The sequence below is a fragment of the Hydra viridissima genome, unplaced genomic scaffold (assembly GCF_058129835.1).
Source record: "Hydra viridissima isolate aposymbiotic clone 2 unplaced genomic scaffold, HvirCarnegie_v1 scaffold_4, whole genome shotgun sequence".
Lineage (NCBI taxonomy): Eukaryota > Metazoa > Cnidaria > Hydrozoa > Anthoathecata > Hydridae > Hydra > Hydra viridissima.
In genome coordinates this window covers 4,929,368-4,946,958 of record NW_028324303.1, presented here as the reverse complement: position 1 = coordinate 4,946,958, position 17,591 = coordinate 4,929,368, and the positions used below count along the sequence as shown (strand labels likewise).

General features: G+C 27.4%; 1 protein-coding gene across 1 annotated transcript in view; it reads left to right on the top strand.

The window, feature by feature from the left end:
• The first annotated feature begins 7,494 nt into the window (after nt 1–7,494).
• The window catches only part of LOC145183473 (CCAAT/enhancer-binding protein zeta-like), a 30,449-nt gene continuing 20,352 nt past the window's right edge, over nt 7,495–17,591 (top strand). The window contains exons 1-9 of the mRNA XM_090084199.1: nt 7,495–7,719; nt 10,208–10,300; nt 10,427–10,612; nt 10,846–10,954; nt 11,410–11,510; nt 13,048–13,135; nt 13,873–13,937; nt 14,937–15,068; nt 15,153–15,198. Coding sequence (XP_089940325.1) covers nt 7,555–7,719; nt 10,208–10,300; nt 10,427–10,612; nt 10,846–10,954; nt 11,410–11,510; nt 13,048–13,135; nt 13,873–13,937; nt 14,937–15,068; nt 15,153–15,198 — 985 coding nt within the window. The 5' untranslated portion in view covers nt 7,495–7,554. The remainder of the gene's footprint in view (nt 7,720–10,207; nt 10,301–10,426; nt 10,613–10,845; nt 10,955–11,409; nt 11,511–13,047; nt 13,136–13,872; nt 13,938–14,936; nt 15,069–15,152; nt 15,199–17,591) is intronic.

The following is a 17,591-nucleotide window of genomic DNA, read 5'->3' as shown; positions in this document are numbered from 1 at the left end:
AGAAACATACGGCTGTTAGGATGGATGGTCAAACCAAATTAGCTATTAAACTAAAATAGATAAAAGATAGCATACGATAAGAGAAGTTTATTTTATGTACAATTATTAAATTAAATCTATAAATTCTTTAAAATTATAAAATTGTAAGATAAAAATTTATTACTTTTTCGATTTATGAATTTTTAAGATTTTTAATTTTATAAAATTATTAAGTTAGGATTTCTTGAATTCAAAAATTTATAAATGCTAGATAAAATTTTATACAATTAAAAACCTAGTTGCTAACCTATTTTCTTTTTGGAAAAGTTTGTGATATATAGGTATGTTTAATCGCAAAACTTCCATACCTTTTTTAGAAAACCATGAGAGAATTAGACAATCTATTTGCTTAGATGGGCGGCAAAATGTCCACCGGATTTATTGTAATTAAACTTGAACTACTTAACAATCAAATTTGTCAAGTTTATCAAGTTTGGCTTTTATTTAAACTCGCAAAACTTGGAAAAAATTTGATCGGTTTTGAAAAACTTTTTAAATTAGATTCTCAAGTTATGTTTTTTTATTTATATTTTTTTATATTTGTTTTAAACAAGTTTATCAAGTTTATTAAATTTATCAATTTCATTATGTTTTCTAGTTAAAGAATGTAATTTTCTACTTTTAATTCTTATATTTGAGAGAAAATCACAACTTTAGTTCCAAATAATAACAAAAATAAATTTATAATGACTTTTTTCAAACAATAAATATAAATTTAAAAGACTTGAAATACTATTTCTTAATTTGTTTTTGAATAAAGCCGATATTTAGTTTTAGTTTACAATTGCATAATTAACTTTTTATATAATTATGTTAACTGTCTTTAATTAGTCAATTAAAGACTTTAAGTTATTGATTTTAAATTAAAAAACAACTCGAGTGAACAGCCATTATAATTATCAAGATTTTTGTTTAAACGGAAAATGTCCAACATCAAAAACAGAGTAGCAAAGTATACTTTTATTAAATCAAGAGAGTTTTTTTTATTTTCCTTTTCTTCTTCTTCTTTCTTCTTATTTTTTTTTTTTTTATTGACCTACAAGCGTCTAAATATACCCGACGAATTTGACAAACTATTTGAATATAAATGAAACTTGAATTCGAATTATTTATTGACTTTTACCATCAGACAAACCATATGAACATTTTCGCTAAGACAAAGAATTGTCCGTTGAGCCAGTACAAACAAAGGAATGATGTGTTACTATGTCGGTAGTCTCATGCGGAATTACATAATTTGGACTTCAAGAAAAAATCGAGAAAAAAATCAGCATTTTTTTTATAACTTTCTTTCGAGCATTTTGTTTTTTACTGTAAAATATGTGAATAAATATAACATCTTATTGTTTGATACAAAAATATTGCATTTCTTTGATAGCATCGATTAATTATTCTTCAGTAATTACGATATATATATATATATATATATATATATATATATATATATATATATATATATATATATATATATATATATATATATATATATATATATATATATATATATATATATATATATATATATATATATATATATATATATATATATGATATTTATAAGATGATATAATACAATTGTAAGTAAAAACAGAAATATGCTTTTGCAACTATTTATAACATGATAAGTTAGGGGAAAAAAAGTTATCTTTTAAGGCAAAATATTGTTACATAGCGTTGTCAATGCGATATAGATACTAAACGTTAAGCTTGTATTGAGAGAAAGCTTTGTATGGCTGAAAACTACAAATAAAAGACTATTTATCTGAGAAAGGTATCTTGATAGTGATCAAGATCCAGATCCAGATTTTCAATTCCAACACAATAAAGCATGTTTGGCTAAAAGAAAAATTGTAAGAAAAACATTCGAAGCAATGATAATTTTTTTCCTGTGAAAAGTTTCATGATTCTATGGTTGGAATCAATAAATGCAAGATGTCCCTTAGGAGTGTAGGAAGCATGGTAGAGGGATGATGGTTGATTCTGGCCTACTAGTAAAGTAAAGTAATCTATTGATTTCCTCAAAATATTTAGTGGCCCTGCTTATCTTTTAATAATTCATTTGTAGCATTATTTAGTTGTAACGCTGAAAAATCAACTGCAGCATTTTTTGTAAATAATGCTACAAATGCAGCATTTTTTAGCATTGTTGCATGCTACAGCATACAACAATACTAAAACAATGCTTCAGCCGTTTTTTTCTCGCTCTTTAAATATTAGGTCTGAAAGAATCCAGGTTTTATTGTTCTAGCTCGCTTCGGGTTCTTTACTGATACTGTTCAGTTCAGATTCTCAAACATTTTTTTTTTAAATTAGATTCTTAGTTCAGCTCAATTCTTTGTAAAAATGTGGGTCCTAGTTCTGACTAGAACCTTGTTAGGATAAGGTTCTTTTTCATCTCAAAGAAAAACAGAATCTTTCAACTTAAAAAATCGATTATCTTTAAGCTACAAAAAACTTAAAAAAAAATTTTTTTAATACTTGGTATTACTTTGCAAGCTTTAAAAAAACTTATCTTAAATTTCTCCTGATTTAATCTGAATTTATTAAAAAGATGAAATCATTATAAAATTGAGTTTTAAACTTCTAAATAAATTGATATTTAGTCTGGAAAATACCATTAAATTTAAAATGAGCTCTATTCTCGCCTTGCAAATAATGCAACCTATGGCTTACTGGGATAAAAGGGCAACCTGGGCATTGCCTAATGTTGCTGAACTGTCTGGGGCAGTGCCGGATTAACCCATAGGCAAATAAGGCACATGCCTTAAGGCCAGCAAAAAATCCAGGCCACAAAAAATTTATACATAAATTTATATTTATGTCTTATCTTTATTGATGAAATTATTATAATTATTCCAATTATTAAACACATTTTGTTCATATATCAATTTTACGATGTCAAAAATTGTAACTAATTCATTCTTATAAGTAATAATTTTTTTCTTCTAAAATATCGATTTAAAATATTTCGAATAAAATATTCGAAAAATAATGTTTTTTTATATTTTTGAAATTCGATAACATTTGTTTTAAACAGTGGAACTCTTTCGTAAACAATAACAAAGGGTAGTAATAAAATGAATGGTTTTAGCCAATGAATATACTTTTAGATATAACTATTGTTATAAAATTGTAATCCTTTAAATTTATTAGTAGGTTTAAAGAAGAAAAAAGCATCATATTTACTGCAGAAAGAACTGGGTATAGCTTTTTTGTTCAACATGCCATGTTTTAAATGTTTCTATCAAAACATATTTGTCACATATTTTATTTATTGTTGATATTAATATAATAAAGCTCACTAATATAATATGGATTAGATCCATGTATCTCAACTATACTGAGTGACTTTCATTTTGACTTTCACTATCATACATTATTATCTATATATATATGTATGATTTCTTATCATATATATATAAAACAATATGTTTAATCATTATTATATCACATATACATTTTACATATTCTAATTAATATTATTTTAATTTATAAATTAGTTCTTGCTATAACATAGAAAACGTATATACACTATACATGTAGAACTTCAGTTCTGTGACCGAGGGGTATAAGAAGCAGATCATTAAAAAGTCAAACAATCAATCCCAGTGAGTAATTTGCATGAATTTTTGAACACCATGCTCCTGAAATAAATAAAAATAAAATCCTTCATTTTTAGGAATCTATAATTTTTAATGAATTATATTGACGCTGTCATCATTATTGTTAGATTTCTGTTGTAATTATCATTTTAATTGAACAAAATATAAATTCTGATCTTTCCAAGTTGAGTCTTTGTCTATTTATTGATGGATTACCTCTCTTTAACAGCACAGTGAAATGTTTTTGGGTTATATGTGGGTGCATCCCATCATCTGAATTCATAATTGGTGTTTATTCTGGTAGTTCAAAACCAAATTCATCAAATGATTTTCTTCTGGTATACTGGTAGTTTGATTTTAAATTATTATTTCGAATATTAAAATCTATATTATATATAGGTTTTGTATGTTCTTACCATGCAGTTCACAAGAAATCAACTTTTAAAATTTCGCATCATTTTATGATATGGCTTAATGAATCAATTATTTTTAAATCGAATAATTATGCTATTGAATACATAAAAATACGTTTTTAAAGATCACTTTTACGTTTTACTTTTAGATTAATGTCCATACGTAAAGGTGGTTGGGAGCGAGCGAAGGAGTTAGAGAAGAAAATGCATGATGAAGATAAACTGTTAAACAAAATTCCCAAAATCAATTCATTTTTCACTGCCACGAACAAGGTTGATGCTACTGATAATATTACTCTCAACTCCCCACCATCCTCATCAACATCTCAGGTAGGTATTGAAATTGTATTTGAACTTGGACATAGTGAAAAATTTGAAGACAGAGCTGATACTGGTTCAGGAACCATTCCCAATGATGTTGGGAGTTTTGGTGACATAACAGATCATGTGCGTAACATGTGCATCAGCCTTGGAACAATCCATTTTCGAAACTTGGCAGACAGTTATTCAGAAACAAAGCGGGAATACAGTGGAGTGAATCACTTCCTAAATTCTAGTGTCTTCAAACGGGTTTTGCCAAATGGTGATATCGTTGATCGTGACTGGCTTGTTTATTCTCCAGCCAAGACATGTGTCTTCTGCTTTCCCTGCATTCTGTTTTCATTTGACCGGTCACAGTTGTCTGGCTCAGGATTTAAGGATTGGAAGAATATGACACAATACTTAAAATCCCATGAAATCAGTGCAAAGCACATACAATCAGTTCTCACTTTGTGTCAAAGAAGTGTTGCTGCTGGGAGAGTTGACGAGCAATTGCACAACAATATGTTGGAGCAGCGCAATTACTAGAGAAATGTCCTGTCACGCTGTGTTGCAACTATTACTTTTCTTTGTGATAGAGGTCTCCCTCTTCGAGGTAGCAATGAAGTTGTTGGCTCCAGAGAAAATGGGAATTATTTGGGCATCTTGGAGCTGATTGGTTAATTTGACCCATTTTTGTCCCAGCACATCTGTACTCATGGCAATCGCGGACGCGGTCACACATCATATTTATCAAAAGCAATCTGTGAAGAATTAATTGCAATTATGGGTGAACAAGTTATGGGTTTCATAAAGGATGAGATTTCAAAGTCACGGTATTTTTCAGTTTCAGTAGATTCCACTCCTGATATTACCCATTGTGACCAGCTGACCATCATTCTTAGTTATATTAATATGGTGGATTACCAGCATGTGGAGCGTTTTTTGACATTTATCAATATATCCAGTCACACAGGGCAGAATCTTGCTGACACACTGCTTCAGTACTTGTCAGATCAAGACATCGACTACAAAAATTGCCGTGGTCAGACATATGATAATGCCAGCAATATGTCTGGTAAATATATTGGCATGCAACAAATCCTGAAAAACAAAAACAGTTTAGTAGACTACATTCCTTGTGCTGCCCACTCGTTGAACCTAGTTGGCCAGTCAGCTGTGGATTGTTGCGTTGAAGCAGTTTCATTTTTTAACATATTGAATCGCCTGTATACTTTCTTTGTAGCATCAACCCATCGTTGGAATGTCATGATGACCCATGTTAAAAACCAACCAGAATGCCTTGTTCCAAAATACCCATCAGATACCCGGTGGTCTGCTCGAGCTGATGCAGTGTTCAAGCAGTGTTCAAGGGGTGCAGTGTTCAAGGGGTGCAAAAGCAGTGTTCAAGGGGTGCCACCAATTACAAAGTGCTCTTCAGGAGATCTCAGGGGATTGTAATCAGAATGGTAGAACAAGGAATGACACGGGTTCATTGGCCAAACACATGGATACTATTGAAGTTTCCCTATTGTGTGAACTTTGGAATGACATTCTGCAGAGGTTCAACATTAATAGCAAGTTATTGCAAAGTTCTACAATCGAATTAACTCCAGCTATTGGTCTGCTGAAAAGCTTGCTTATATTTTTGGATGAAGTCTGAGAGAAGTTTGATGATTATAATCAGAAGACAGGTGATCGCTGTGGCAACAGCACATATAAATCTGAAAGTCGAAGACAACCAAAGCGTAAGAGACAAATCAATGATGGAGATGCCGCAGATGCTATGGAAGAGATGTCAAGCTAGCAAAACTTCAAGGTCAATACCTTCTATGTCATCATCGATCAGCTGAAAAATTCATTTAAAAAACGCATTAAAGCTTACTCAATTGTGCTGCAGAGATTTGGAGTTCTGACTGAGTATGACTCCATGACCGATGAAGGTATTGACATTGCTATTAAAGGAATGGTTACTGTGTACTCGAAAGACCTTTGTTCTGATTTTCCAACAGAATTTCGACAATTTATGTGCTGGTATAAAGAACAGAGAAACTTATGTGCTGGTATAAAGAACAGAGAAACTTATGTGCTGGTATAAAGAACAGAGAAACTTATGTGCTGGTATAAAGAACAGAAAAAAACTGTGAAGAAGGATCAAGTGCACAGAATGAAGTTGATTCAAGAGAAGATGTTTAAAATGCTGCACAATTCTGGTGTATATCAAGCATTTCCAAATACTGAAATAGCACTCCGGATCTACTTATGTCTGATGTCAATTGTTCAGGAGAACGTTCGTTTTCTCAATTGAAAAGAATTAAAGATGCAAAAAGATCAACAATGGCTTAACGGCGTCTTTCTGTACTTTCACTTCTGTGTATTGAAAGTGATTTGCTCAACAAGGTCAACTTCAAAGAACTAATTGACAAATTTGCGGTTATAAAAGCGCGAAAATTTTAAATTATATAGTTTTTGCCTAATAAATATTCTTTTTTAAATTTTACTTTTCTTCTTTTTGTGGGAAATTCCGTATTATCTGTATTTTTAGGCCACTTATTAAAATGTGCCTTAGGGCCAACAAAGCCTTAATCCGGCACTGGTCTGGGGGCCTCGGATCCAAGTTTTTAAAAGTTTGTACTAGTAGATCCAAGGTTGTATTGAAGAATAGAATAACTGTAGTATAATCTAGTTGAGTGTTAACAAGAGTTAATTAAGTGTTAATAAAAATCTTATTATAATCTTATATATAATCATAAACTATAGCAATGATGATTTTGATGATATAAAAATATATACAGAAACATTTCCCAATGGCTATTGTTAAATAAACGCTAAAATAAAAAAAAAATCAGCATTTTGAAAAATCGATTATTTCTGCTACTGCATTCAAATACTTATAAGTAAAATTATGAATCTTAGCATGTTGCTTGTATCAGTGTAGAAAGTGCAAGATTGTAGTGCACTAAAAATTTCGCCCAACAAAACATCAGCATTTCGCTGAGAAATTGTTCTGACTAAGACAGAGTGCACCAAACAGCACTGTTAATGTATCCTGTAACTATGATCTGATTTATTGATTAATTTTTTCACTGAAAATTGTGTTTACTAATTTAATATATAGGCTACTCATCTATCTTAGAGACAGTCTTAACACTTACGTGAACACGACCCTAAAGTAATCCACCACCGTCCATGCGTTGAAGATGGCGGACGTAAAGAAAATAAATAAAACATTAAAATCAAAAGAAAAAGTAAAAAAAGAGAAAATCAAAAGTAAAATAATTAAAAAAAAAGAAGAGAAAAAATTAGATGATTTAGAAGAAACAGATTTTTCCGTAAATAGTATATCGAGCCTTGGTGGAGACAAGGTTACTGTCTTTTTCCCTTTTGTTATTTTATGTGTATTAATTGAGCATTTTCTCATAATATTTGTTAACATTAAAAAAAAAAAAAATGTTAACAAATGTTATGATAAAATATTAGAAATTATATAATTTTAGTATTCATTTCAGTTCATTAGAAATTAGAGAATATAAATAGCTAAGTGAATTTTCATAATTTCCTCACCTTTCTTTTTTTTTTTATTTTTTATTTATTAGAAATGTTAATGCAAAAATTCTCACGCTGATTCCTATGAACTCTCTCATTCTATTTTTTTTTTTTTTTTTTTTTGCCATAAATGAATAGAAAGCTGTGAGAAAGTTAAAGGAAAAGTTCTCCCATAACTTTAAAAAGAAAGAAAGGAATCATTCATTTATGCATGCATATGGTTATTTATCTTAACTTCAAGGTCTTAAATTCACCAACATAAGTACCAAGTTTTTCATGATAAAATTGTTTTTATTATTATAAAAATAGACTTTTTTAAAAAGTAATCTGCAATAAATATAACTGACTATAGAGTGTTTTCTTGAACTTATAGCAAACTGTTTAATCAGAGAAAATAACAATTTTAAAATGATACAAAAAGTTTTGCATGCTGTATTTAAACTTTTTTCATCTAACTGGACAGTAAAGAAGTATGTGCACTCTTAGGCCTCCAAATATTTACTGAAAGTTTTCTACAGTAGGTCAGTTGTAAACTAATATAGATATTTTTAGCCACAATTCAAAAGATATCTTGTAAATTTAACTAAGCCGCAAAGAAAGACTATTAAAAGTATTTTTTATTAGCTGCTAGTTATGTTTATTAAACATGCTGCTGGTTAGTGTCAATTAGTTTCAGTTTTGTTCAATTACTTTTTTAAAAAAGTTTCCAATTTTATAGATTTTGCTATCTTTTTAATACCATTATGCGCAAAACCTAGTTAGTCATTTTCTTCTATTATCCAATCAGTCCGAGTTTAATTTAGAACCGAAATATAACCAAACAACAAGAAAGTATTCTTACCAACTCCTTAGAGTATGCTTAACTTTAACTGTGATTTTTAAAAATATTTCCTTAACCTTATTCCAAACAACTATCAGCAACAACAACTTTGCATTACATTCTGATTAATCACCAATTATTTTACCATTATAGCTTAATTAGTATTAGGAGTAATATCAGCTTGATTAATTTGAAATAATTTAAAAAACTTTGTGCTGATGGGTTAAAGGTACTTAAAGAGTAATTGGGTGCTTTCTGTGTTGTTCAATACTACATAGATCCTATTTGCAACAAAAGATTCTGATGCTAAAAAAGCTACTTTTTAACCTTATTTGAGACAATAAAAAATATTTACAAACTAGTTTTTACAGTAGCATGCTAAAGATCAAAAATACATTTTTTTTTTCAATTTAAAAAAAAACATTTTTTCCATAGCTTTTAAAATTTATTATTTTTTTTATTTCATTTGAAACTTCCTTAGCTTTTCCCATGCTTTTGAAATATCACAAAGTAATTGAATTATAAAATTTCACAATCATTTTTGCCTTTAATTATGTTTTTGTTTACAAAAACTTAATTTAATTGTGGGGTATGATACTGTTTCTAAACTTTTGCACAGCTTTTGCACAGCTAATAATTTTTTTTTTTAAAAAAAGTTAAGTTTAATTAACTGTTATAAATTATAATTTTTTTGGATTGTATTATAATTTGAACTTATACAAAGAATATTTGGTAAAATGTTCAGTTGGTTTGAGAAAGTTTGTGAAAAGTTATACTTTAAAAGCTAAAAAAAAAACTGGTGTTTCTGAACTTTTGCATGCTACTGTATTTTCATAATTTAATTTAAAATCAGTTGTTTTAAAGAAAAAATTATTAAAAACAGTGATAATATCTACTACTTGATATTCTCAAGATTGAAAAAAAAAATTGGGTCCATCTCTTTTAAGAACCCAAGGTTAAAGTTTAAAAAATTTCATTATTACCAAAGATGCTTACTAAAATTTTTAAGGCTATGTAATAGCAAAAATTATTTTTTTCTAAAAAAATGCATTCAAATAACCTTAAAATGAAATATTCAGAATCTAAAAGTATTGATATTTTTCAATAATTTTAATACTGCCTGTCATAAAAAGGTTTCAACATTCTAAAAATCATTGAAAATTACAGATTGAGATATGAATATTAGTTCTACATTGTGCATAATGCTTAACACTATTTTAAGGTTTTTTTTGAAGATGTGCCATTTTAAATATCATTTTTGGGTTTCTTGTAACCAAAAGGTTTTTTTAAAGTATTGTAAAGAAAACTTTGAGCAACTATAGTTTGTTAACCATAGAGAAGTACAAAATAAAATTTTTGGATTATTTTTCTTTCTTTGGAAATGTTGAAAAATTCTATATGAAGGAAAGAATTTATTATTTTTTTGTTGTTTTTATTTCTACACTTCATGACAAGTCAGATTTTTCTAGCTAGATTTTTTGTTTTAGGATGATTATGATTTCTTAGTAAATGTTGATGAAAACGAAGAACTCTTAACACAAGAAGATGAGCCTGTGGATTTAAAGAATATTGAGAAAGAGGTTAACTACCATTCTTTATACAATTAATTTTAAATTAAGAATGCTTGTTTTTAAGTAATTTAAAATTGTGAATACTTTTTTTTTTTAATTGTTTAGTTACAGTTAGTTTATTTAAATTGTTTTTAGTTACAAAATTTAATCAAAGATATTGGACTAAGCAAGAAAAGTCAGGAAAAGATTAAAAGTCAGGACAAAAGTCAAAGTAGTAATAATATCTCAACCGAAAGTGAAAAGAAAATAAACGTTGTGATTTTCCCATATGAAAAACAGAATAAGCTTTTACTCAGAAACTGTGTACCATGGTATGAGCAGGTATTACAAATACTTATAATAGCTAATATTTAGATAGCTAGTGTTTTAATGATTAGATCAAAGTATTATAGATTGTCATTCTTATATATAAGCAAATCAATTCTTTTTTAGCAAAGTTGTATCACTATTATTTTTGACAATTTCTATTTCTCAAAGAATTTTTAAACTTATTATGATAATCAAGTTATAGTAAAATACTGATTTTGATTGTTATCTGCTCTATTTTTTTTAAGATAGCTGACTTGCCCAAAGGAGATACAAAGTTGTCAAAAAGTGAAGTTGAAAAGTTTTACCAAGTTGCTAAACAATATTGGGAAGATGAGAGTAATCTTTACCAAGAGTGTAAGTTATTTTATACTTATAAGTTTAGTTTCTAAGTTTAGTTTTTTAAATTGGTTTTTCTAATATAATATAAATTAATAATATAGAATATAAAATAATCCTAATATTCAAAATCTTCAATTACTCAATACATCAATCCTCTTTCTACAATGAAATTCTAAATAAATAAACCGAAAACTAAAACTTCTAAAAGCAAAAAAATAATGATAGTAATAATAAATAGCTTAACATTACTATAAATAAATACTAACAATTAAATAAACAGAATAACATTACTATAAATCACTTTAGTCTTTGTTTCAATACTGCTATTATTTGCATTATTTGTATTAACATTAAAAAATCTTAACTTAAAAATGATGTAATTCTTAGTGTGATAAAATTCCAACCAATCTAAATATTGACTGAATATCAGCAAAAAAAAAGATATTTTGATTGCTTTTTTCATCTCTCAGCAAAGAATAGTGACCATTCTTCTGATGAGCAATGGTTAAGGACTGTATTAAAATCTGGTACTCAAAGTGATAAAGTAGCTGCACTGGTCATGGTTACCCAGGTTTGTGTGTTATAATTAAATTATTATGTTATATTTTTAAAATATGCATTCACTGTTGAAACTCATATGTTCATACCGTAGATTTCCCTAATTCCGAACAGCTTTAGTTCACTTATTGTTAGATCTTTTATTTTTGTGGGATTTTTAAAAAGAAAACTAATTAATAAGACTAGGGTAATGAGAATATGAAAAAATATTTTCAAAATATATATATTGATACCATTAAATTTTATAATTGCAAGCAAAACACTTTTTAAAACCCTGAAAAACCAACAATATAAAACCGATTTCAAGTAAAAAATTAGCAATACTTTGTAAGATATCTTAAAAACAGTACTTTTCTGCATAATTAAAACGTTTCCCAAATTCTGAACAGATTTTTTGAATGGACTTTTTTTTTTTGCAAAAGTTAGTGTTTTTATGTACAAGTAATTAACAACAAAATTTAACAATAGTATTTTAACCATGTTAACTTAGAAACTAATAAACTCTTTTAACCTTTTTATTGAATTTCTAAACGTCTTGTTTATCCTAACGTTTGTTAAAAAAAAAAAAGTTAAAGCTTTAAAAAAATGAAGATCGCGAAAGAAAAATTATTACAATTATTACAATACAAAATTACAATTAACAATGTTTCAGTCTTTGAATAACTGCCATTTCAAAATACAACTGCGTAAAGGATAAAACTGCATTGCTATATGATAAAAAAGCACTACAAGCTTCCTATTTGAATAATGGGGAAGCATTCGCTAAGGCAGCAACCAACCTGATACCAATAATTGAGTTTTTTTCTGGTTAACTGACAGAAACAGGCAGTGACTGTGAAGGTTTTTTTTTTTAACTGATTACAAAAATATAATGGAAGATAGGATCTAATAAATAGATAATGCATACTCTGCACCAACACAATGTTATACCCTTACATTAAAACAAAAGTAATTTTAAATTTTAAAAATCTTTTTACCTAACTCTAAGCTAGAGGTCTACGCTAGCATGAATTATTTACTTTTTTAAATTGAATGCCATTTTTTGAGATTTGATATGTACATTCGGAAATAGGAGCACGTGTTCCTAATTCCAAATGAAAACTTTACTTTTTAAATTTAAAAATTAACAATATTTTTATAATAAATAAACTTGTTACTTAATAAGGTTCGATTCAGTTTAGGTTCCAGTTTATTTATTTAAAAAAAATTAATATGAAATTCAAAAAGCAAGCAGAGTTATTCAACTTTAAGTACGATTTTGTTCGGAATTAGGGAAATCTACAGTATATATTTATGTTTATGTTTGTTAACTTCCATGTTTAAAAGTGTCTTAGATTGCATTAGAGAAACCTGATTCTAAAAAATATGATCCTAAAAAGTATAAAATTTCAAATTGTTACACTCTTGATAGCAGTGATCTTGATTGCAGTGTTCTTGTTTAAAAAGTTTTGCTTTTGTTATGTTGTTATTAAATGTAAGATTAAATTTGATAGCTATCAAATTTAAGCCTAGTTTTATAAAATCTGTTTTTTTTTATGGTTACATCATAGGAATCACCAGTTCATTGTCTTCGTAGTCTAGATGCATTGATGAATATGGCAAAAAAAAAATCCAGAAGAGAAGCCCTCATAGCAATTGGTTTGTTTTGTATATTTTCTGACAAGAATATTTCTTTACTTATGTCGTTATTTACATCTAAAGTGGAATAAAGTATTGCAATACTTGTTTATTATTTGTTAAAAAAACAATTTTTTTTTTAAGTATATTACATGACATAGAGCACTTAATCATGTGCAAAATATGCATATTCTGTTTTACTTTGAAATTTGTATGCATACATAACTTGTAATTAGATTTGATAAATAGCAAAAACACTTTTTTAAAAATATGAAAAGTGTAAAAATCTTCTTAAAGATCCTGGATATACTTGAGAAAAATTTGCTGCAAACAATCAAATTCACCATTAATTTGTGTCTGAGAATCCCTGAGAACAGTCATTCGTTGAATTACAACTATAAAGATGTCCAATTCCTTAAAAAACAGATTATAGAGACAGTTACTGCTTTACCCAATGATCCATCCTTTCTAATAAACAATAGTTTTTCACAAAGGTTCTTAACAGCTAAACAGCAATTTGATAAATCTGAGTATACTTTTCATTTTAAAGCTTGAATATTTAAATATCAAAACAATTTTATGATTTTTAGTAAACACATCAACATGTTTTTACTACAAAGTTGTAAATTTAAATTTTGAATAAACTGTGATAAGGAATTCTGAAAATGAAAACAACTCATGTCATAAGTTATTTTTATAAAATCACTTTAAGAAATGGCTCAAGAATGTTTTTTTTTCAATGTTTTTATTTTACATAGATTCTCTTCGTCATTTGTGGGTTGCTGATCTTTTACCAGAATTCAAATTAAAATACTTTAATGAGGTAAATTTTATTTTAACTATATTTCTAATTTATTTTAATTTGTTTGTATGCAAAAAATATTTAGGTCAAATAGGTAATAAATTTTTCTGCCCAATTGTAAATATGAATAAAGATTTATATAGCACATTTTCTAAAGAATCTTTGAAAATATTTTTAAAAAAATAAATTTTCAGCTCTCATTAAAGTCAATGTTTTATTCATCAAGGTTTACTTAACATTATCACACTGGCATTGAATGTAAACATAAGCAACACAAGCACACTTTCAGTGTTGATAAAAAACTGACCGGAAAGTTACCATTTCACAATTCAGGAAAAGCTAAAATTTTAATAGATAGTGATTTATCAAAAAAGGGAAGAAATTAGAAAATCTGTTTTATCCATCGGAAATTTTTTTTTTTGGGTGAGGCAGTTGTACCATCTAACATCCAAAAGTTATATTACTACTGTGTGTTAGGTAACCTACAAATTTCTTAATTACCAACAATTTCATAACATTAAAATAACAGTAAAATTTTAACTTTTTATAAACCAAAATTATTAAATTGTTTTTGTTTATTAGCTCACACAAATTTATCTGGACAATTTTACTTTTGTTGCTGTTTTATCAGAAACTTATTATATTTAAGAGGTTTTATCATTACTTGGAAATAATGTGGAGTTAATTTCATAGCATAATAAAGCCTCCTACTACTCTTATTTGAAAGTGGAATTTAAAAACTTAAAAATCATTTCTTCACTTTGCTTCAGAAACTCTTATATGTTAACTTTATGCAAAGTTTATGAATTAAAAATGTTAATATTTTTTTTAAAAATGCAAATATTTTTTTGGAGTAATAGTAATTAGTTATACATATTTGAAATCTTTTTTAAATTTCCTTTTTATTATTTAAATAAGTTTTTCTTTATGCAATATTAAAGGTTTTTTTCTAATATATAATGTTTTGTTTTTGTGTGAAACTAACTTTGATATTTTTTTAATGAGATTTAATATTTTTAGTATGAAATTGAAAGTTTAAAGATGAAATTATGCAGAGATGGAAACAAAGAATCACAAATAAAGTTGCTTATACTACTTGCTTATCAACATCAGCTTAAAGATATCTATAAGCAATTTGTAGAAATAGTTGAGGTTATTATTTTTTTAAATATTTTTTTATGCGTTGAGAAATACTAAGAAATAATTCATATAGATTTCTGGTCACATCTATTTTAGAGTTTATCTAAAGATTCTCTTGCAGATATTAGAAACAAAATACTAGGTAGGTATTTTCATATAATCACATTTTTATTGATTTTTCTTTTTGGGCTTTTTTCACTTTGAATATGTTTTGTCCAAAAAAAGGATTTTAAAATCAGAATGTTTGTTTGATATTTTAAGGTGTGTATTGCTTGGTACACTACCTATAGTTAGATATGCTGTTAAAAGTGTAAATAAAATATAGTGTTACTTAACATATTTATTTACAAACTGTAATCAAAATCTTGGTATCTAAGTCATTAATTAAAAGATTGTTTGTAGTCTTAACATTACTAATAAAATTAGTGAAATATTTTAATGTTAAGATTAGTTTAATGTTAAGGCTAAGCATTAGCATTTTGATTTCCCATTAAAACAACAAATAATAACAAATAATGTACAAACTTCTACATCAGTTTAAAATAATTTTTATATTTAGACCTACAAAGTTATAAGATTCCAGAAAAAAAAGGCAATTTACTAACATTGTGTTGCTTTGTTTCAACCTTCCTAGACATTTTGCAGAATTGCTGTTCGATTAAATCTGTTAAACTTATTTTCACAAAAAAATTTTTTTTACAAATATAAACTTGTCACACCATAAACTTTTGCTATTTAAAATGCATAAAGAGTTCTATTTTTATCAAACTTCAGAAAACTTGACTCATTTTTAAAAAACTGACAATTTGTACTTTATTCATTATTATTTGTTGTTAATTACTTATGTTATTAATGGAAAAACTAAATGTCAATGCTTAATTATTTTAATGTTAATATTTTAATGTTTAAAATAATTTAATGTGAAAAGTATTTTAAAGTTTTGAATGTTTTAATCATAAGAATATTTTAAAATGAAGAATATTTCAATGTTATATGATATACTTATTGTTAAGCATATTGCAACATTAGGTAAATGTTATATGATAGACTTATTGTTAAGCATATTGCAGCATTAGGTAAATGTTACATGATAGACTTATTGTTAAGCATATTGCAGCATTAGGTAAATGTTATATGATAGACTTATTGTTAAGCATATTGCAGCATTAGGTAAATGTTATATGATAGACTTATTGTTAAGCATATTGCAACATTAGGTAAATGTTAATGTGTAGGGGAAAACCTCAATGAATGGTACAGTTTTTGCAAAATGCTTTTTAAGCGTAGATAAAATTGCTTAATATATAGTAATAGTAATAGTAATATTTAATGCTGTGCTGGACAAAGCCAGTGAGTGTGTTATCACGCACACTAGGACAGCAGTTATGCTTGATTGCTGCTCAACCAGCAATCAAGAGCTCCTTTAAAACAATTAACCGATTTCGCTGTAACAATTTTAGTTGGAAGTAAATTCCATGCATTTGCAGTTCTCTTAAAAAAGAAATGTTCTCTTGAAGGGTGTTTAGCAAATTCTTTATGGTATTTAAAACAATTTCCTCGCAAACAGTTATTAACAAGTGGAAAACATTTTCTACTGTTTATCTTTTCAATACCGTGCATAAGTTTGTATAGTTGAATTAAATCTCCCCTTTTTCTTCTTTCAGTTAGCGTTGTCAAGCCTAAGGCAATGAATTGATCTTCATATTTGAGGCAACTAATTGATGAAACAAGTTTAGTTACTCTACGTTGTATTTTTTCAACTGCATTACAGTCTCCTTTCATATAAGGAGACCATACTGGAACAGCAAATTCAAGAAGTGGGCGAATAAACGTTAAATAGAGAGATTTCATAAGTTGACAGTCGAATCTTGCAAACGATTTCTTTATCCGTCCCAGCATTTGATTTGCTTTACTGATTGTCATGGTTACTTGATTCTTCCATTTTAGATTTGTTGAAAAACTAACTCCAAGATCTCGTTCAGACTCAGAATCTTGAAGTTGTATACCATTAATGAAAAATGGATGGTTCTTATTGTTGGAGCCATAATGCATTACAACACACTTTTTTATGTTGAATTTTAGCAACCAGTCTTGAGTCCATTCAAATAATTTATTTAAATCATCTTGTATTTCTTTAACACACAAATCTGAATTTACTATTGATAAAACTTTGGTATCATCTGCGTATAACTTTGAAACATTTTTTATTGTATCTGGCAAATCATTAATGTAGATAACAAAACAGTTGTTATGAACAACTGTATCAAATGCCTTTGCAAAATCCAGTAGAAAAACATCAACTGGAGTATGATTTTTAATGTTTAATGTTATAAAATCTATTGTCTCTAATAGATTTGTATACACTGTAGTACTAGAGACTGCTATCTATTTAAGCATGGAATTTTATTTTCCATAACTTCAAATATTGCTGCAAAATCAGAAGAAAAAAAAATGTTTTTGAAAATTACTTTTTACATTCGAAAACACAATAACATCCATTATCATTACGGTCATAGAGCAATAGGATGGATGAGT